At 39.7% G+C, this 21,719-nt stretch overlaps 2 protein-coding genes across 2 annotated transcripts; both read left to right on the forward strand.

The window, feature by feature from the left end:
• The first annotated feature begins 2,842 nt into the window (after positions 1-2,842).
• mrpl16 (mitochondrial ribosomal protein L16) lies at positions 2,843-6,985 on the forward strand. The gene is made up of 5 exons (XM_080885510.1): positions 2,843-3,082; positions 4,197-4,268; positions 5,492-5,640; positions 6,203-6,496; positions 6,635-6,985. Exons 1-5 carry the CDS (start codon positions 3,013-3,015, stop codon positions 6,824-6,826), a joined length of 777 nt encoding a protein of 258 aa, XP_080741636.1. The 5' UTR covers positions 2,843-3,012; the 3' UTR covers positions 6,827-6,985.
• A 3,482-nt stretch (positions 6,986-10,467) lies between these two features.
• On the forward strand, positions 10,468-21,665 carry cenpq (centromere protein Q). The gene is made up of 8 exons (XM_080884372.1): positions 10,468-10,992; positions 11,084-11,126; positions 11,215-11,326; positions 11,472-11,540; positions 14,345-14,474; positions 18,224-18,343; positions 20,113-20,184; positions 20,868-21,665. Exons 1-8 carry the CDS (start codon positions 10,909-10,911, stop codon positions 21,057-21,059), a joined length of 822 nt encoding a protein of 273 aa, XP_080740498.1. The 5' UTR covers positions 10,468-10,908; the 3' UTR covers positions 21,060-21,665.
• Positions 21,666-21,719: the final 54 nt, after the last annotated feature.

Genomic DNA, 21,719 nt, shown 5'->3' on the forward strand with positions numbered 1-21,719 from the left:
CTACTTAAATTTTACATTTATTTTCAGGGTTCCCAGGTGTGATTGGCTGTACAGATGGCACTCACATTCCAATCATTGCTCCTTCAGTAAATGAAGGAGACTATGTGAACAGGAAGTCTTTCCACAGCATTAATGTACAGGTACATAGTTCCCTGTAGCATTTCAAACTAACAAATTATTTCATTATAGTAATGGATGCTAATTTGTGTTCTCTGCACTGTGAAGATCATATATGATGCTGCCAACATTATCACAAATGTGGAAGCCAAGTGGCCAGGCTCTGTCCATGACTCACAAATATTCCGTGAATGTACACTGAGCACAAAATTTGGACATGGTGAGTTGAGAATACTTTAAAATATATAAAGACCAATTGCTTCAGAAGTGTATCCTTCTGTCTTAGGAGAGTTCACTGGCTACTTGCTTGGTGATAGGGGGTATCCATGTTTACCCTATTTGCTTACCCCTTACCCTGACCCTGAACCGGGCCCACAGCAGCGATATAATCTGGCTAATTGCAGGACAAGAGCCAGAATTGAAATGACTATCGGAATGCTTAAGGCCCGGTTACAGTGCCTGCAAAGACTCAGGGTCACCCCAGAAAGGGCATGTGACATTATTGTGGCATGTGTGATTCTTCACAACATTGCCACAATTAGAGGAGAACACTGTCCTTCTGAACCAAACATCAGCAGTGATCCAAACCATGAACATCCTGACCCTCGCACGGACATACAAGATGGAAGAGCAGTCAGAGACACCATATGTCACAATCATTTCTTTTGACCCATCACCTCAACATGTTGAAAGAAGAATAAACAGATTTTTTGTTCAACTGGCTTTATTGGTCGCCTGTGTTTCCTGTACACAAAGTATTACTAGTACTGCATTTCGTTGCCCTGTACCTGTGCATGTGCAATGACAATAAAGTTGAATTCTATTCTATTCTATTCTATTAAAAGATGTAAACCTCATAAAGTGTCTCTGTTGCTTCCTCCTCTGTAACAGCTGTCAATGTTTCTTCATTATTTTCCTGTAGTAAAGAAATAAACAACATTGCTGTTCTACTGTAAACTCATATAATCTGTGGAGTATTACTCACAACTGCATGTTGGTCTGGCTCAACAGGAGGCTGCACCAGATGCAGTACACCACCACCATCAACTGATAGAATATGAGGTTTATACAGGTCACTTATAACTTACAAGGGACCAAATGGCAATTAACAAACATACCAATCACCTTACACTTCATTGTCATTATGCTCTCAAAGACAACCAAGACTGAGGGAAGGCAAAATCAGTAGGAAAATAACTTCACTACAAAATAATCCATTATGGTAAAGAGTTTATCAAATGAATGAGCAGCACTGCAAAGGTGACTGTGAAGAAAGGATGTACGCACATCATGTATTATTTTGAATTTACCCCCTATTTAGGCACTTGTGTCTTGCGGGGTTATTGACTCAGAGGATGTCCCCGCAGAGATGCCTTCGGCCACAGGGCGCCCACTGTTTTGGCTGAGGGCCAACTGCTCAGCCTCTGTGAGTGGTGGTGGTGGAGGACCCCCACCTGTTTTTCGGGCCTCCACTTTTTTTCTGTTGGCTATAACGGGCCACATTTGAGCATACAGAGTAAGCAAATATGTACTTGTAATGTGCTCAGATAATTTCAATAAGTGCTTACAGAAAGAAAATTAATGTAGCCTCTAACTGCAATTGATTTACATAGGACAAACAGACCAAGCACTATGGCTCATAATACAATTACACCTTACCTGTTTGGACTATATTTTTATATTTCATTTTTACTTGCTGCCAGGCACGTTTGGGGCCTGTTGGGTTGCACCTGCGCTCACATCACATCACAAAATAAAATGTATAAAATAACAAATAAAATAACATATGATAAAATAACGTGTTAAATGGGTGGAAATCCCTAGATCAATGTTTATATTAACACTCACGCATTGACTCTGTCGGCTATGTTTTGCCATGCATGCTCCCTTTCTTTTGCAGCTGTGGCTGTGTTACTTTTTTCTGCAAAATTTGCATGTTATCGGCATATGCTGCCATCAGAATTTCGGCCTCAAGCGCTGTGAAATACATTGACCGCGCCTTCTTTCCCTCCGTCTCCATGGTGACTCGCTTAATCTGTGCTCCGCTTATCAGGGCTTTATGTATCCTCGTCCGCGCGCTTCACTTGGGGTTAAAGCAACTCCGCGTTGATTGAACTAATTGTTATCAGCCTTTCTGAAACCGAATATTCCGAGTTGGACAGTTCGGGGTTACTCAACCCTGCGTATCGTTTTTCACTCTGAGTTTTATAAACCGGCTTCCTGAAATAGGGCCCTGGTGTTCACATATGTGGACATAACATTTTGGGTCCTCTAGACCAAAATACAAAATTTTGCTCTACAAGGGCCTGATATTCACTTACGAGGACATGATACTGCTACTGTTCTATTGAAATTTAAAACAAATATCCTCATATGTGCATCTCATTTTTTGTCAGAAAAAAAAAATCAGGTAAAAAAAAAAAAAAATCTGGCAATTCTTTGTTTTTAAACTTCTCAGGTCCCAATCAGCCCAAATATCAAAGAGAAATTAAAAATGCATGCCATGAAAGAGTTCGAGTCTTAGGAGGTTAAGGTGGATTTTTACTGTGTCAGCTTCTGAACTCATGTGCTAAATGTGTATATAAATCAAATACCACAATAGATTTTGTACTTTCATGTGATATGTTTATATCACATTAAATATATCAGATTAATGATAATAATGACAAGAAAAAGCCAGAAAGAGGGCTGTAATACTTTTATTGTGAAAGACACGAACACCGGAAATGTTTCTTTTTGTGCCGGAAGTCTTACAGTAACTCCGCGATGGCAGCGACCTTTTGTCCAACGTGGTGTTTGTAGAATTTTATATTATTCACACACCTAAAATGCTCGTATATGTACCACACGGAATGACTGTTTGGTGTTTGTAGGGTCCATTTCAACGCTAACATCATGCTCTCCCTCATTAAAGCTGCTGCCGGCGGGCTGACCGGAATCTGTCAAACCAGCAGTCACCTACAAGGTAATACAAGCTAGCTAATGGTAACCTCATCATAACGTTAACCTCCAGGTAAAGGTGGAAACGGGGCATTTTGATTAGGTTACCGACATTCACTACTAGGTAGACGAGACTGCAGCTAAACTGTGTAAACCTTATTTTCCATGCTAACGTTACACAGTTAGCCCATAAAGAAAGGCAGTGTATGAAGACAGGATCCTGGCCAGGGTTATCAACTAGACGGGCAACCAGCCAGTAAACACAACAATTAAAAATAAAGAGTGAGTTCATTCGTATATCACAGTGCAGTAATGCACCGCTGTGCATTACTGTGTGTATGGTGTGGTTACTTTAAACCACACCATACACACAATTACACCAATCCATGGATGGGTGTAAGTAGGCTCGTAGAGAAGCAGTCACAAGACTACAGAGAGAAATCATGAGAGATGTTCTCTCTGGTGCCGATGTGGATCAGTGAGCTCACCACACACTAGTACAGTGACTGTAAGGGCACGGTGTCTTCCAACACATTTTCACTTGTTTTGCAGTTTATGAGTGAGGTCCTGCCTTAAAACTGGGCAACTGGGCCACTCACACATGCATACTACAGGATTTGGTCAGCTGTGGAAACCTTGCTCTTGCACTAAGTTTTTGAGCTGATGGTAAGGAGATGAGGTTTGGGGCTCTGAGGTTATTGAATCAGCAGAGCTTTGGCAATTTTTCACTCGGCATGCAGGACTTGGACAGGACTTGGACCCCCAAGGTCCTTAACGCTGAGGCTGATTGAAGTGATTAGACATTTGGCTACTGAAGCACTTCTATGACAGAAATGCCATATTAATTTTATTCAACAGGATATGATAATTACATTATGCCAAACAAGAAACCTGCAGTTAACAATAAGCTGCACATGTACAAAGAGCAGCTGACTTCCTGTAAAAGCTGGACACACAGTAAATAGATTTTCCACACAGGACATGACAACATCAGTTTCAGATGAAGACAAGTTCACCGCAGACTTGCTTCAAGCATATTTTTCGTAAATATAACAGCCTACACAAGTAAGACTTGTTTTGTTTCTGAAAACCACAAAATTCCTCTTGCACAGTTGTCTCACGTGTGGTTTACTCCACAGGTCCTTTGCACAGCTACTTGAAAGTCCTCTCTGCAGGGCTGAAGACATATGAAATCCCTCCAGACTACAGTGGTAATTATTCATCTTCTTTTCACTTATTTGTGTCAGGCTGTTTAATTTTTATGGCTTTACACTGCTGGTCCAGAGTCATGCTTCATTCTCATTAAACAACCCCAACCATGACTTAAATCACAGCATGAAGCTTTCAAAAGTAACCCCAACTCTCAACCTGCGGGCCTTTATATGCTGATTTCTCCGCCTATTAAGAAAACCTGAAATATATTTATTGTTTCAAAAATCATGCAGAGGGATATACCAGATGTGCATGAGTCAGTAGTTATGATTCATGTGAATAGGGCTGTTTGATATAACGATTTATATATCGGATGACTATATAAAAACATCTATCGGTTCATTTTACGCTATAGTTTGTTTCATGGTGTCGCAAAATAAACTGTTTACGTCAATATTTTTTCATGGCTCTATTAATTTCTTAAAGTTCTCTCTTTCTCTTATATTTAATATAACCACACTACAGACGGACAAGCGCCTGTTTTTATGCGTTGTCGTTAGCAACAACAACGGTAAAACCACGGCATGTCCGCTTGTTTATTTTCCACATGAACCTTTCACAATAAAGCTCAAGATCCTGTTGAGACTTTTCAAAATAAACTGAATCATGTGAAAGAGTATGCAGAGTATTTACGGATGAGAAGCAAAAAAGCCGCCAGGTGTTAAAAAATAAACCTTAGACTCAAACGTTAGAACAGGCTTTTCCCCGCAGCACGCCGTGTAATAAATACTTTCTCAGTTATGCACAGGTTCAAAATTGAAAAGGTGAAACACGTTCATCTCACTGTAGATTTGGAAAGGTCACCAATCAGACTGCACTGCGATGTAAACATGAACAGTGGGAAGACATCTATAGTTTTCCTACAAACATTGCTGACATAAATGTGCCTGTAGCAGGGCTGTACAAATCTTTAGGGTTTGGGTTTCTTCTAGATGTGTCATGGCAACACAATTCACACTTTGCATGCGTCAATTCACTCCTTTCTGTTGTGAAAAGGTCGCCTCTGATCCAAAACACCCGTGGAGGAAATTGTGCCGGAGGTGCAGTTTTCACCATGAGTGTTGCGTGGACTATTAGTATAGCAGTTAGAGCTCCAATCCCAACCCTTCTCCACATAGCAACCTTTTTATTTGCATCCAGCACCCTCAGTTCTGGTGTTCAGTAGCAGGTAAATATGTAAATATGTGACATGTTCCTTCGTGCCTGTTTTTATCCTCTACAGATGTGGTGCTGCCAGACAAGCCCAAACTGAAGTTTTTGAACAAGGTGCCGAACTTAAAAAAGGCCAAGAAAGAGGCAAAGAAGCTGTGGGATATCCAGGGCCCAGCTAAATCTGCAAATACCTTCACCACGGGACAGTACGCTATTGTGGCGAGTGCATTTATCTTACTTTAGATATGGCTGACAGTAGTGTTGCATGTTTTACAGGATATGACTAAGTGCCTTGACATTTTGTTTGTTCTGTGCTGATCAAGATTTATAGTTAAAATAAAAGGTGACTCAACCTGGTTCTTTTTTAATTTTACTCAAGATATTTTTTTTAAAGTACTTGCTGGAAAAACTTAACAGTACACCTGCAAGTTAAATGAGATGAAACGGCACCTGTCTGTCACACAGCGGCCACAGCATGGTAACTTTAAGCCTTTTACACAGTTTAAATGAAGTGAGGTATTTGTCAGTTTGGCGCGGGTAGATGGTGAAAGTGAGTGATGGGAAACAAAGCCGCTTTTTGTGCCAGAATGTTTTGTGCCGATGTTGGCTTCTTTAAAATGGGTTTTTATGTGGATTGATTTCAGGGACTGCAGTTTTTGGCATTAAACTGACTTAAGAGTTGCTGCCTGGTTTAATCTGTGTGCTGCCATATGTTTTTTTTAAATAGTTAAAAAATAGAGAATGACACTAAGTGACCTGTTTTCTCTGATCTGATATACAGGCCTTGGGAGGTGGGTACCTCCACTGGGGTCATATAGAGATGATGCGTCTTACGATCAATCGAAAGATGGACGCCCGGACCACGTTTGCAATGTGGCGCATCAACGCCCCTTACAAGCCCATCACGCGGAAAGGTCTGGGTCAGCGCATGGGTGGGGGCAAGGGAGCCATCGACCACTACGTGACACCGGTTCGTTACGGACGTTTGATCGTGGAGGTGGGAGGAAAGGTGGAGCTGGGCGAGGTCGAGCACATCTTGACTGAAGTGGCAAAGAAGCTTCCTTTTCCTGCGAAGGTGAGATCACAGATAAGGCATGCGCTGGTGGGAGAAAAAGTCTGAACTGTTTTCAGATGATGCGATTTGATTAGAAGTGACCGCAGTTTTTACCCACTGGTTCTCTGTGGTAACAGTATTCTCATGTCTTTATTCCAGGTAATGAGCAAAGAGAGTCTAGCAGCCCTGCATAAGAAACCAGCTGACATGGAGCAGAACAACCAGAATCCCTGGAGCTTTAAGAAGATCGCACAGGGCAACATGCTGGGCATCAGGAGGGTGCTCAGCCCCTTCGACCTGCACAACCACGGACGCTTCACGGGCAAATTTCACTTTCCACAGAGGGTGTGACACACCTGAGGGACTGAAATTTAATAGTGTTGTAATGTGAAGAAGATTTTGGAATTCTGAAATGCTCCATCTTTCAGTTGTATGTCGGGATCTTCTGTCATCTTTTTGGGTTTTTGTGTGTTTTTCCAATTATGTTAGCAAATATATCATGTTCTTAAAGTGGTGTTTTTGTCTATTTTTTTTGCTCATCACAGTTTATAAGGGTCTGTACTCCAAGAGTATTCGTCAAATGTTAGTGAAACTTGCAAACAATGATCACTTAATGGCTCTTCACCAAAGTTAGGTCACATGTGTCATTTTACTGGAAATAAAATGAGAGTCGTAATGGTTTGTGAGCTGGCAGGCTGCCGTGCCACTGGCATTTTGGTAATGCTATGGCTCATTTTCAGTTAGCTGTTTAACTCAGTTTTGTCTAATAGGGGGAAATAAGATGTAAAGGTTAAACATTTACATGAAAATATAGATTTGAGTGTACAGATTACACCACATGGTGTGCGTCGGTTGCTCCAATATTTACAGTCTTCTTAAAGTGATTAGCAACACTTTGAAGTGGGGAACATGAAATCTCTGACTTGTGGCTTCTCAGCTCAGTGGTTAGCATTGATCCCTCACAGCAAGAGTCCTTTGTTCCCGTCTCTGTGGAATTTGAAAATATTCTCCCTGCTTTTATGGGTTTCCTCCAGCTTCAGGAGCTCTGTTTCTTCCTGTCTTCAAAAGCACACAATGTTCATGCTCCCCCTCCAACACTGTGCCCTTCAGACATTCACTTGCTCACTCATTAATTACTCATTAATAGTTATTATGGCGAAACCACCGTCAAGGCACTTGCTTACTAGTAGTTCTGAGGCTGGAGACCGTGGCAGAGCTGAAAATCTTATTTTCACTGGGAGTGACGAGAATGGACAACATTAGCAATAAGGGAAAGCTCAGACTGACTATTTGGAGAGGTAGGGTTGAGGACAGTGTTGCCAACTCCTCAGTAAGGAAAATCGCTATTGGCTTTCCTAAAAGTCGCTAGAAGTCGCTAAATGACGTCATCACCTAATTTGCATAATTGGTCATGCTAATGTAATTGTGACCTACGCTGTTGGAAAGAGAAATAACTTCGTGGAAGAGACATAAAGTGAGCAAAAAAACGTCCTAAATACATTTAGAATTTATCTAGAACTACAAATTAAATTTCTTTTAGCAATTATTGTTGTTTAATGTCACAATTCCAACCCTGCTCCTTTATCCGGGCTTCGACTGGCAAACGTGACCCGAAATAGGCACTCTGGTGGAGTTACTTTATGTGTGTGTGTTTATAAGTAGTTTTAAACCTTGTGATCCACAAAACAGCATAACAGTAAAAGAAGAACTGACTGCGTTACAGTCAGTGCGGAGCAGCGGCTTCGCTCATGCACGGTTCATTTGCAGTTTGGACGCATAGGTGTGAACATCTCCTGCAGCTGGGGGAGGACTATCCTCCGCCCGTTTGCGCTTTAGCACGGGTGAGGTGCCCACGGCAGCATCGCTGCTTGTTGAGAGTAAGAGCAACACGCCCTTTCACGTCAAAAAGTCGTCATAAATAAGTTTCCAATAACACCAGGAAAAGTCGCCAAATTTGTCGCTAGTCACTTTTTAGAAAAAAAGTCGCTAAGGGGGTCTGAAAACCCGCGACAAAGTCGCTAAGTTGGCAACACTGGTTGAGGAGGAGTGTATTTAGACAAACAGTGCTTGACAAAATATACGTGGAAATACTTCATTTTTACAGTAACCTTTACAAGTCAACCTTTTCAACGGAGAATGGCACTGTGTTTCTGGAAAGTCTTAGAGGCCTTAATGGGACATTGGATGTGGATACACTTCTATAAGAGTTGAATTGGAAGTTAAATATTTAGGTATAGTGATTTCTAAAAATATGTCCCGAAGAGAAGACAACAACATCTGCAATCGTATCGTCGACATGAAGAAATCCCTTAGTCGTTGGTTGACCAGGGATATCACTATATTTGGCAGAGTCATCCTTTCCAAAGCTGAAGGTATCTCTAAATTAATTTACCCAAGTCATTCTCTTTATATTTCTCCCCAAAATATTAGGAAAGGCAGCTCAATTATTTTTCAATTCCTATGGAAAAACAAAACCCACTATATTAAGAGATCACAGTTGGTTAAAGACTATGAGAAGGGTGGTGTCAGAGCCTTAGACTTTGAATCAATGATCGGAACTTTTAAGATCAACTGGCTCAGAGCTTGCTTATCTCAGTCTGATTCCATGTGGTTTCATACCCAGATCTTTATTTAAGGAACTAGGAGGAATTGATTTTCTATTAAAATGTGACTTTGAGACTAGTAAAATACCTGTTACACTCTCTAATTTTCACAAACAGATTCTTCATTTTTGGAAAATGATGTTTACACACAACTTTTCTCCTCACATGTCGACCCTATGGAACAATAGAGTGATAACTGCTAACAAAAAGACATTATTTATCAGGAACTGGTTTGAGAGTGGTATCTTGTTTGTAACTGACTTGCTGGATTTGAGTGGTGCTCTATTGGATTACGTGTCTTTCTCAAAGAGACACGACTTTAATTGTCCATTAAAAGAATACAGAAAAGTTTGCTGTGCTATCCCTTTGGCCCTAAGGCAGCTGATACGCAACACAATGCTACACTCTGAGGTCAATCCAGCGCTGCCAAACCTAAAAATTGGTAACTGCATCCTAAATGATAGTAAATGTAACAATAAATTTATCAGTGTGAATTTCAAATCTATTCTTTTCCAGGGGTTTAACTCAGGTAGATATTTGCAGGCCCTTCGTGGGGACCAGTCACTCCTGGAAAAGTCGTTCTCAAAATTCATTCAGTGGCCTGTCTCCCCAAAAGTAAAAGAAACTCATTTCAAGATAATTAATAATATATATCCTGTGTCTGAATTTTTAAAGAGGAGGTTTAAATTTGAGGTTAAACAGTGTGCATTTTGTGATTCAGCCTGTGAAACATTACACCATTTGTTTTTCTCATGTCCTGTGTCAGCTGCCTTTTGGTTAGAACTACACAGCTGGTTATCCCTCAAGATCAACGATATTCCCCAGTTTAATATTTCTGATATTATTTTCTATATGGATAAACAACATCCATCTGTCTCTACTGTGATTAACATTGTCATCCTGTTAGGTAAATACCATATACATTGTTGTAAATGGAGGAATAGAAAACCATCCTTTACATGGTTCATCAATGACTTTAAACATTATTTCATGTCACTTAAAAAACTGAAGTCAAGCAGATTTGCCGCAATCTATGATGACATTTCCCATTTGCTACTGTTTTGATTATTACCTATATTGTGTATCAACCTGTGCTCTTTTTTAATTCTTCCCCGTTAATAGTGTGCATTTTTTGTCTAGCCCCTCCCCCCATATCCTTGCTGTTAGTTTTGTTGTATTGACTGTGTTCTTTTTTTTTAATCCTCCACGAGAGTTCATTTGCACTATAATGTGTTATGTTGTTTGTGACTGTATTGTTTCAATTGTTAAAAAAAAAAAAAATTTAGACAAACGTTGGGTGGCTGCCTTTTCCCCAAAATGGCGGATGTAGGGTTAATTTAGCCCCGAGTTGGCGTTCACAGGTAGCGATTTGGTCCAGGTTTTGCTCACATAGGGGTTTGTTTTAAATTTTTACGGAAGGTAATTAACCTTATCGATGTGCCAGTAAGTAAATAATTTAGTCAGACTTATCCCCGTCCCTTATTTCGGTCTTTGGACGACGGCAACATCGTTATTGTCTTGAACAGCTGCCTGACAAGCGACTTTCCGGGTTAAACCATCAATGCTTATGCGCATGCGAGCTGTGGAGTTTGAAAACAGCAGCGCGAAAAAGCAGAACGTCAATAACGCGAATTTTTAGATTTCAAATAATTATATTGTCTTTTAACTATTTATGATTTGTTTTATGCCTTTTATAATTAAGGCTTAATTGTTTCTCAAAGAAAACTCGTGCTCGTTACTTAAGACGCTTTTGGGAGTCAGACGTTGTCATGTTGTTTCAGCTACATTAGGTTAACGTTTTGGTTTATTTCGACGTTTTCACGAGCAAACATGAAACCCACACGAGGTTCTGACCGGGCCCCATCAAAAACACCCAACAGGAAAAACAAGGAAAAAGCAGAAACATCGAGTCGGGTGAGTAAGTACACTCCAGCTGTCGTCGTCGTCGTTGTTATCTGTAGCAGCTCAGGCTGACTTGTTACCTCCAACCCTTCATTTACTTTAGGACCAAGCCAAGATCATCCATCCAAAACCATCACAGACGAAAGGTTAGGAACCTCTTATACCTCTCATTCCACAGCAAACTGTGAAGTTCGTATTTGTTTGTATTTTCTAATGCGGCTCTTGTCTTTAAAGCTGAAAGAGGATCATCTCCTAACCCTAAAAGAGCTAAAGTGCAGGACAACAGGGCGCTGATGTCCAGGTCCTCCATCACTGCTCTGGAGAACATAATGGACTTATCAGTACTGTGAGTCTCACATCAGAAGTAGAATGCTCTTATTTTTAACCATAACCTGAAATATATTTCAAGCTGAGGTTTTCCTGTTGACATTGTGCAATATTAGCAAGAAAAATTACCTTGTAAGGACACTTTGTTCCCCCCCTGTTCACAGAGCAGCTCTTGCTGTGAAGCGGACAGAGAAGAAGGAAAGCCAGGAGCATCTGAAAAAAATGAAAACCATGTAAGCATTAAGTCTGAAATTACAGTTAAAGTATGTATAAATAAACAACATAAGTAAGTAAAATTCTTATTTATATAGCACATTTCTAGATAAAAAGATCACAAAGTGCTTCACAAAGTATAAAACAAAAACAGACAAAAGTTAGCAAAATGCAACAAGATGTGTTTTTAGTTGTTTTTTTAAAAGTGACCACTGAGTCCGCAGATCTTAAGTTCTGAGGAAGAGAGTTCCACAGTCTCAGCCTTGTATGCTGAATAACAAGTAGGCTCTGATCACAAGACCTCAGAGACCTACTAGGGACATAGGGCTGTAAAAGTTCAATGATGTAGGCTGGTGCTTGTCCTTGAAGAGCTTTAAAGGTCAGAACCAATATCTTAAAATGGACTCTGAATTCAACGGGGAGCCAGTGCAGCTGTATAAGCAATGGTGTTACATGAGAGTACTTAGATGTTTTTGTCAGAAGCCTTGCTGCAGCATTTTGGACAATCTGCAGACGTTCCAGGAAGTTTTTGTTTAGACATGTAAACAGTGAATTACAGTAGACCAATCGCGATGAAGTGAATGCATCAATAACAATCTCCAGGTCAGTATGAGATATTAAAGGGCCCAATTTAGAAATGTTTCTTAAATGATAGAAGCAGGACCGAACCAGAGATTTGACGTGAACATCCAGAGTAAGAGCAGAATCAAAGGTTACCCCTAGGTTCCTGATAGACGATTTCACAAATGTTGAAAGAGGACCAAGAGCATTCATTATGTTTGGTACGGTACATGTCTGTCACATACAAGGACTTCAGTCTTTTCTTCATTAAGTTAGAGGAAGTTGTCAGCCATCCAACTTTTGATGGATTCTAAGCACTCATTTAGAATCTGCAGCCTAGAAACATCTTCAGGTTTAAAAGAAATATATAACTGGATGTCATCTGCGTAGCAGTGCTAGCAAATGTCCTCAAAGGGGCTCAAAATATGCTGGAGAGGAAGTAGATATATTAAAAACAATAAGGGTCCCAGGACAGAACCTTGTGGCACACCATAGGACAGGGACGTGGAAGATGACCTGTACTTAGAGACCGCCACAGAAAAGTATCGTTCATAGAGAAACGAGGAGAACCACTCTAAGGCAGACCCAGATACACCAACCCAGTATTTCAGCCTTTCATGCAAAATGTAATGTATCGTTTTGCATCAGAATGTCACTAGAAACTCTAAGAAGGGCTGTTTCAGTAGAATGAGCTCTACGAAAGACAGACTGAAAGTTGTCAAAAATATTATGTTTGTCTAAAACATAATAACCACAACCTTTTCTAATATCTTAGCAATTAACGGCAATTAACCATTATTCACTATCTGACCTACATGCAGTTGGATATCTTTTTACGTTAAATTTAAGTCACACATGAAATTAAGTTTGTGTAGGTTGGTTTTAGGAACATGCGGCACTTGAAAGCGGCACTTAAACTTGAACGCCTGTCACATCACACGAACGTCACACGCCTTGTGTGATGTTTGCGTATGTTTGAACCCCATCAGTTAGCACATTAGAAGCCTTGCGGTGCTTTGTTAAGACCAGAAGAGTGGCTAAAGGTGTGGCATGGCTCACACCCTTTCATTACATCCCACATAATTACCTTGATGATGTTCAGATTGTGGCTTTGCGCCAGGCTTTGTTCCAGAAAGCAGGTCTAATGAAAAGTATGACTTCGGTTAACCCTTAGGTTATAGGTTATAGACTAGATTGCTCCCTGAAACAAAAAATTGGGTGTAACACTGTGACTCTGGATAGTAATTCAGGACTTATGGTACTGTGTTTGTGTCCGCAGGTATTTGCTTACACCCAGTTTATACCTTTGTGATAAATAAACAGTCATAACCGCAAACTCCTCTGATACCCTAAAACATATCCTGCACTGTAACCTGATGTGGATGCCCCTAGAAAAGTCACTACATGTCTCATCAACACAGCTCGATTCTACCTGTGCACTTCCATCTACTATTTTGCAGCATTCATGTTCTCAATATAAGAAACAATAATCATAGCTTCAATTCAGGGACTCAAAGAAGTTGTCACATACCTGTAAGGACAGTGAGGGAATGTATGAAGAAGTAGGAAAACTGTGAAGGACAAATATTTGCCTTTGAGAGAGGAAAAAACCCCCAGATGCAACCTATGTGGATGTGCCCCCCTCCCCCCAAAAAACAAAAACCAGACAAACAAACAAACAAAAAAAACCCCAAAAAAACAACTGCATGTAGGTCAGATAGTGAATAATGGTTAAAATCTGGGCTAAACAGGAAAAGGAGCGACACCAGTGTTCAGCAAGAATGAGAACAAGCACCACAAAACATTCAAACAAATAAACAAAAAGCACGACAAGCTTAGATGGTGACTTTAGTGCAGTTTAAGATAAGACAGCTATTAGGTTGTTAGCCTGTCCCCATGCACTGAAACAGTTGGCATATGTTACTGCAGCAATCTCTATTTAATAAAACTGGTCTGCATATTTAGACACAACGCAGTGATCACTGATGAATCAGTTGTTGTGTTGTAACCGATCGGCCTTTCTGGAACCAGAAACTCAGAGTTCATCAGCTCAGTGTTTGTTTCACACAAAGCAGGGCCCTGCTCTGTGTGGGTGTGCATCACAATGATAAGGATTGAGTGAAAGTGGATGAACCCTCATTAAATTATTCATTTATAATCCTCTGTTTTATTCTTTTATTAATTCAGACATCATCATTTGAGAATTTTTTTTAAACTGCAGTTTGTGTTGCCTTTTCCTGATGTGTTTTCCGACCCATTTTAGGTTCCTGGCTCAGTGTGCACAACTCAAAGTTCCAGTGCAGAAACAAAAATATTTGGAGCACTCATCCAGGCATCACCAGGACGAGACTAAGAAGTCAGTGGTTGGAGAGAAGAATCTGAGCATCTTGAAGGTGAAAAACATAAAAAATGATTCGATTGCTTTGGAGGATTTGATTGGAAGCTAAACTGTCTCTTGGTGGAAAATTTATGTGGCCATGAACTTGATACATCTGTGCAAAAACCTACTGATATAGAGAGGTTTTCACATTTCTGCAAGTTGATATTCTGTTTGTTCAGCAGGTATGAGAAAAATGATTTGCACTGCCTACCTTATGGTTAGACTGTGGTCTTTGACACCATTGAGATAAAGTCTGTTTCATTTTGTGTGCTGTGGTTTCTCTGCTCTGAAGTAACACCTACTCAGCTCTCTGTACGTGAGAGCAGACGAAGGATGGGGTTAAAAAACAAAACAGGAATTTAACTGCTCACAATAAAACTGAATGATACAATTAGGTCAATATGTTTGTAAACTGGGACACATCGATTTTTTAAAAAAAATTTTTGCCACAGTACAACACCCCAGCGAATTTTAAATCAGCCAATCAAGACTGAAGTGCAGACTTTTAGCTTTAATTCATTGTTTTAACTGTTTATGAATTGTAGCCATTTTTATTTTTTCAGAAGCTCAAAAATAATATAATGTTTTTTTTAATATTTTATTTTTAGTAATATAATGATCTATTATTTACATGGACGAAAAACCTTTGCAGTCAATGAGGGTCTGAAGTGTAGAACTAATGGACTGCACCAGATGTTGTGTTTCCTCCTTTAAGATGCTCTGCCAGTTTTTGTGTTCAGTAATTGAAAGCATGCTCTACTGTGTTCATTTATCTATTGAAGAATCTATTTTCTTTAGCTTGAGAAACTGTTGGGTTGTTTTTGCAGTATGCTTTGGTTTATTATCCATTAGGGCTGCAGCTGTCATTAATTTTAGCAATCTAATGATAATTCCACTGATTTAATCGAGTACCGTAATTGTCGGGCTATAAGCCGCTACTTTTTGCACAAGCTTTGAACCCTGCGGCTTTTAGTCAGGTGCGGCTTTTCTATGGATTTTTCATGATTTTTGTGATATCGTAAGACGATTTGTTTTGTTTGTTCCGCTGTTGTACGGCACTACGTTTCCTGGCGGAAGGATCGGGGTTCAAGAGTGGTATGTTAGTCACATGTCCGTCCGCCAGGCAACGTAGTGCTGTACGAAGTAGCGCGAAAAACAAACTTCAAAGTAGCGCTACGCATTCAGCGGGAGGCGTGGATGACGAGCGGCGATAAACTTGCGAAAAGCAAGTTATGCCCAACTCCACCGGTGGATTCTGACAGCGTGGAAAAGTGCGAAAACATCCACGATCACCAACGGATTTTGAAGGGCTGGACTGCTGCATGATGGAGAGGAGGACACCGCCACGGCCCTTCTGAGGGTGTTTGACTCTGACACTGACAACGAGGATTTCTTTGGTTTTGAAAGTGACAACGAAGGAGAGAAGCGGAGAGTGGATGACGAAGCCATCCTGAGCCTGTTCGTTTCCGACATTGGAGGAGAGGACTTTGGTGGTTTTAGAGCGCAGGAAGAAGAGAAAGATGGTGAATGACTGACTTTTCTTCTTGTTAAAGCCGTGTCACTGCACCTGAGCCTAAAAGGTAGGCCGAATCTATTTTTCTGGTGTGCTGTAGGTTACTGTTATGTACTACATGTGCAAATATGTACCCATAACTTGTTTTTCAAAATATTAATAAAAGGGGTGTGTCTCCAAACAGCCATCTCTTTCCTGACAATTCCCTTTGTGCATATTCTCTTACATATGATAAGTCAACATTGAAACACCTGCGGCTTTTAGTCAGGTGCGGCTAATGTATGTACAAAACAGGATTTTCCCCTGATTTTAGCTTGTGCGGCTAATATTCAGGTGCGCTTTGTAGTCCGGGAAATACGGTAATTGGATAAGAAATAATTTTGTCTAATGAGGAATAACAAATATTCAAAAGAGGAAAAACACAGGTCTTTCAAAATCAATGTTTCTTTTTTTAAAGATTAATGCAATTTAATTAACACAGTATTTTATACTATTTCACGTTCAATCTGATAATGTTACGAAACCTTAAAATTAATATGATCTAGTGCATCCCATGCCCCCTTTTGGACACGCCAATGTTTGCTGCAGGCATTGCTTCCATGTAAAATAAGACTGCTTGAATCAGCCTTCAGAAAGCTGTATGATTTAAATGTGTTATTAGGCTAAGTTAAGAGTTCATCTGCATATTTTAATACAACTTCTGGAGGCTTACTGATTTTCACCGTGTAAAAGAAACACTGATGGATGGAGCAGCTACAAAGTTTGCTTTTCTTCAGGTCGGAGTTTGTTGATCAGGTGCTTCGATCAACAAACCAACGTTGGAAACACGTTTTCTTTCACTCTACCTAAGCTTACTGTCTCAGTAATGACTCTGCCTCTTTGCTCTTCACGGTGCGTGGGTTTTATGTTGTCAGACTTCCTATATCATCGTCAGATTTGATACATTTAACACATCAGAATGCTACAGAGCCACGTGTTAAAACGAAGCATCAAAGCAAAGAATTTGTGTTGAGGATTTCTTCTTTTTATAAGCGAATTACTCGATGAATCGTTGCAGGCCTGGTTTTCTATTTGCACTGTGAAGGTCTGTATGATTCGTTTTTCTGCAACTGGCTCAATCTGAGCAGAGAATATAGGCATGTAAAGTTAGACGATGGGGTGTTCTCCCCGACTATCTTCACTATAGGGATGTGTATATATGTGTGTGGTTGCACAAGTATGTATATAGACCTGTAAATTTGTATCTTTTGACTTATTACTGGGGCTATAAAGATACATGTAACAAATGTATACACTATTAGTTACTAAATAGTGGAATGGGGTGGGATTAAACAAGCTTATGCTTCTTTCTACTTTTTTTTGAACATGTAAGTTATTTATAATAATTGTTTTACATTTTCCTTTTGTTTTGCTTCTTTTTTCTCTTTTGTGGTTGTATACTATTTTAACATGTTCAAAATTAAAATACAATAGAATACACTAAAGAGTTCATCGTGCTGCTGCTAACAGCAGTCCTATTATCTTTAAGTACTAGTGACCCATAACACACAACACTCTCCACAAATTCATCAGACCATGAGCTGTTTTTCCTCTCTCTGCACCCATTTTTACTTACTTTTTTTTACGTTTTTAATTTGTTTTGGTACAAGTGCATCTTGGTGTTATCTGTGTAAAGATTTAGTCTGAGCTTTTCTTGTTCTTGTTCACCTTTCTGTAGACCAACAAGGTGCAAATTACTCATTAAGTTGTCTCTTGATTGTTGGTTTTGACGATTATATGCTTACCTCCTCCAGAGTGTTCTTGACTTGGTTCAATGATTTTAACCATTAAAATAATTCTGTCATCATGTCTGTCATTTGTACCTATTTTCTGTGGACATTTAGACCTCTTTGGTGGTCAGTGCATTCATTATTCTGTTTTAAAAAATTATTGTGATTTGGTGCCTTACAGTTAAAAGTGAGTCGAATTGAAATTTCGAGCCTATGAAAATGGGGAATATGTCTAAAAATAATTCTTGAATTAAATATGAAAGTTTGGACTTTAATCATGTGTTAATTAATTGGTTTAAAATCCACGGTGGAGAAATTGTCTAAAAGTCTATGAACATAACTTCTGCCTTTTCACTGAGATGTGACAGGTCATAGAAAAAAAATAACATATCATGCTAAAAACAAAACAAAAAAAACCAGTCCTAAAACAAGAGAATGGTATCAGTGGTTTTACATGAGGGCTTCTTTTTGACTTTGCAGGAAGACTTGAGGGCTGTGGTTCGTGCACTGGAGAGGCTGGAGGAGGAAACAGAGTCTTTGCAGCACTCATGCAGTCAGCTGAGGGACCAGTTAGAGGAGGAAGAGGAGAAAGCTAAAGAGGTGCAAATGATTTCACACAAGCACACATACTTATTTGTCTTTATTGCAACATTCTCCAATCACTGCTGTCCTGATTTTAATTCAGGTGTGAATTTGACCTTTTTATTTTAGTGAAAATCTGCTACACCAGCTGTTATGAGCATTTATATGATGCTATTAATATAAACACGCATTTATCTATTAAAGCATTACAGCATTGTCTGAGTTTTTCATGGCTGAATCATCCTCTTCACACTAAAGTTATCACCTACAACCTCAAAACACTGAGGAGTCGCAGCAGATGTGAATGTTGTCATTTCGTGCCTCGTGCTATCTGATACAGAACATTTAACCATATTGGCCAGTGTCAATGCCTCAGGCTCATTGATATATTCTTGGAGTTGTTCCTGAGCAATTTTTGTGGTCCTGCTGTGAGAGTCAGCTGTCATGGCAAAGGGCACATCCATGTTGGGAATCTCATCTTCCACTACATCCCAGAGGTGCTGTATTAGAATGAGATCTGGGGACTGTTGGGGCCATCTGAGTACAGTGAACTCACTGATACATTTAAGAAATCAGTTTGATAGATTTGCGTTTTGCAACATCTCGCGTTCTTCTGCTGTAAGCAGCCATCAGAAGATGGTGGTCATAAAAGTATGGACATGCATCAATTCTCACACACGATGTCTCTGTAGCGTTTAAATGATGCTCAGTTGGTACTATGAAGTCCACAATGTGCCAAGAAAATATGCTTCACACCATTACAACCTTACCAGCCTGAACCTGATGGTTCCATGCCTTCATGTTGTTTACTGACCCTGCCATTTGAATGCTGTAGCAGATATTGATTCATCTATCCAGGCAACTGGTGAGACTGTGAACTGTAGCCTTGGTTTCTTTTTCTTAGTTGGCCCCTGTTGTGGTCTTGGTTTGACGTGTTGTGTATTTAGATATATTCTTCTGCATACCCTGATTGTAACCAGCGATTTAACCAGGCTGACTTTATTATCATTTTCAAGCAGTCTTAAAATAGCAATCAAGTTATTTAAAACACTCTGGCCATACTCCGTTGACCTCTGGCATCAACATGGCATTTTCACCCAGAGAACTGCTGCTTATTTTCTGTTTTTCAGACCATTCTCTGTGAACCTTAGAGATGGTTGTGCGGGGGAAATCCCAGCCGATCAGCAGTTTCTGAAATACTCAGATCAGTCTGGCTACGTTTAAGTTTGTTTATGTTAACAAGCAGATGAACAGGTTTATCTGATAAACTGTTCATTACCACCTCTGGTGTGTTTTTCAAATTCTGAACCTTTTGTGTCGATTTATTTCTTTGATCTGAATTTTCCCTTTTTGAACGTTACTCTCTTCTTTCTTTCTTTTTGCCTTTCTTTTGCAATAGACTATGGAGGTTCTGCTACAGGTTTTATTATATGCTATATAACTATGTTTTAATGTGACATACATTACAGTAAATGGGCCATTTAATAATAGTAGATGTCACAGCTGAAGTGACCAGAAAATCGTGGTGTGAACTGCAGTTTCGACACCATCATGGGGCCGTTAGACAGGTTCGTCTAGACGTTTGTTACAGAATCACCATAACTGTGAATTTTTTGTGATGTTTGGCTGAAATGTGACTATTTTGTGGCTGTTGTGAAATCTGACATAACCTATTCTGGAGAAATATCAAGTATTGCCTGGAATGCTACACCAGAGCCATATCGAATCACAGACTCGAAGGTTTTTAATGATTTACTTCAAACTCACACAGTTTCTGGTCTTCACAGATTTTACGAATAAGTGAACGAGCTGTTCTCAAACTTCCCTGTCTTCCTTCTCAGAAAGGTGAAACATTGGAGGTGAGTGTTGTTATTTTAAGAGCTAGGCACAGCCAACATTTTCACACTATCTGAAATGTGCTTCATTTAACCAAATTGCACAATATTACTTATCACTAAAGGTGAAGTTCATTTTGTTCCTTTCTTCTTTTTTTTATGAATAGCATTTCTAAATAGCTTAGCAGGCACTTCCTCTACCATGTAACAGGAAAGCCTGTACATGTTCTCTGTGGTGCAACTTCTGTGAAAAAACATGAAATTCATGTTACGAAATGCAGAGAGAGAGAGAGAGAGAGAGAGAGAGAATGTGACTTTTAGGTTCTGTGTTATCTTGGTTATCTACTCAGCTACAGAATAAACCCTTGTTTTTGTTCTAGCTGTTTTCACGAGTCATATCACTCATACGTTTTACCTGGAATTAGTTGAAAAATCAACCACATGTCACAGGTCATGCTGAGTGTAGGTCATCTGAAGTCACTACAACCTGCAAGTTTCATACCTGAAAATTACACCTGTGCCACTTTTTGGCACCATAGGACTGTAACAGTTATCTTTTCTCTGGTTCTAAGCCTTAAAAACTGTACTTGTATCTGCGGTAATGTGTGTATACCCACTGCTGATTGATCTGCTGCCTCTCTTCCCTAGGAGAAGACCAGATCATTTAAAAAAAATCAATTTAAATTGCCACTTTCTATTTTCCTCAGGCTCTGCTGAGAAAGTTTATACCAGACAGCGATTCTGCAGCCACAGCTCGGAAACTGGGCCAAATTCTGCAGAAATCGAAGCCAACCAAGGATGACCAGGTGCTGCTTGCGCGGGCACGTGAACACGCCGATCGGCTCTTCCACCCCGGCTGCGTATTGAATAGTAGCGCACTGAGTTTTGAAGAAACGTAGCATTAAAGAAGAGGTTTAGAGATTTGCTGCTCAGTATTTATTGGGTTTGATACTTCTTACTTCCATATTTGTGGTTGTCTTTGTGGAATATTTCTGCTTACCATGCTTCGCTGGTATTGAGTTTGCATCATATTCCTGTTTTCAGCTACTTTTTTCTTTGTTTTTTATTAATTATGTGTTCTGTTATGTGGATGTTTTTTGTCTTTTGGTGGACATAAAAGCCTGATATCCAACTTCTGTGGCAAGTTTAGGCTAAACAACTGAAAATTAAATAAAGTCACAACTGAACAGTGAATTAATTAAAATCCTGCTGCCTAAACTTTTTTTTACAGTGGAAGATTTAGTGTGCGCTGAATAAAAACAAGTCCAAATCTTGCTGCTGCTTGCTGCTTGATGTTTTGCAAGCCTAGTGAGACATTCAGCTAACTAAAGCTACTGGAATGCGTTTAATCTGGAAAACTTTTGGTTTTAACAAATTTGGAGAATCTGCTCTGTGCTGGAAACAATAGCATTCTTGAAAGGATTATGCAAGGTATGGGTTGTTTTTTCTTTTTAAGAACTCCATGTAATAAAACTTACCCTGCAGCCAGGAAGTTGGCATCGAAATGATGTTGTTTTTTTCATTGCTGTGCATGTTGCATAAACCAGTGAACAAGATGA

The sequence above is a fragment of the Rhamphochromis sp. 'chilingali' genome (assembly GCF_963969265.1).
Source record: "Rhamphochromis sp. 'chilingali' genome assembly, chromosome: 6".
In the NCBI taxonomy this organism is placed as follows: Eukaryota; Metazoa; Chordata; class Actinopteri; order Cichliformes; family Cichlidae; genus Rhamphochromis; species Rhamphochromis sp. 'chilingali'.

Bases quoted from the DNA above. Each gene is read 5' to 3' on its own strand.
- cenpq (XM_080884372.1), top strand. From the start codon at position 10,909: ATGAAACCCACACGAGGTTCTGACCGGGCCCCATCAAAAACACCCAAC. The intron at 11,327-11,471 runs GTGAGTCTCACA...CCCTGTTCACAG, and splicing joins ATAATGGACTTATCAGTACT to AGCAGCTCTTGCTGTGAAGC. The intron at 20,185-20,867 runs GTGAGTGTTGTT...TATTTTCCTCAG, and splicing joins AGAAAGGTGAAACATTGGAG to GCTCTGCTGAGAAAGTTTAT.
- mrpl16 (XM_080885510.1), top strand. From the start codon at position 3,013: ATGCTCTCCCTCATTAAAGCTGCTGCCGGCGGGCTGACCGGAATCTGT. The intron at 3,083-4,196 runs GTAATACAAGCT...TTTACTCCACAG, and splicing joins AACCAGCAGTCACCTACAAG to GTCCTTTGCACAGCTACTTG. The intron at 4,269-5,491 runs GTAATTATTCAT...TATCCTCTACAG, and splicing joins AATCCCTCCAGACTACAGTG to ATGTGGTGCTGCCAGACAAG.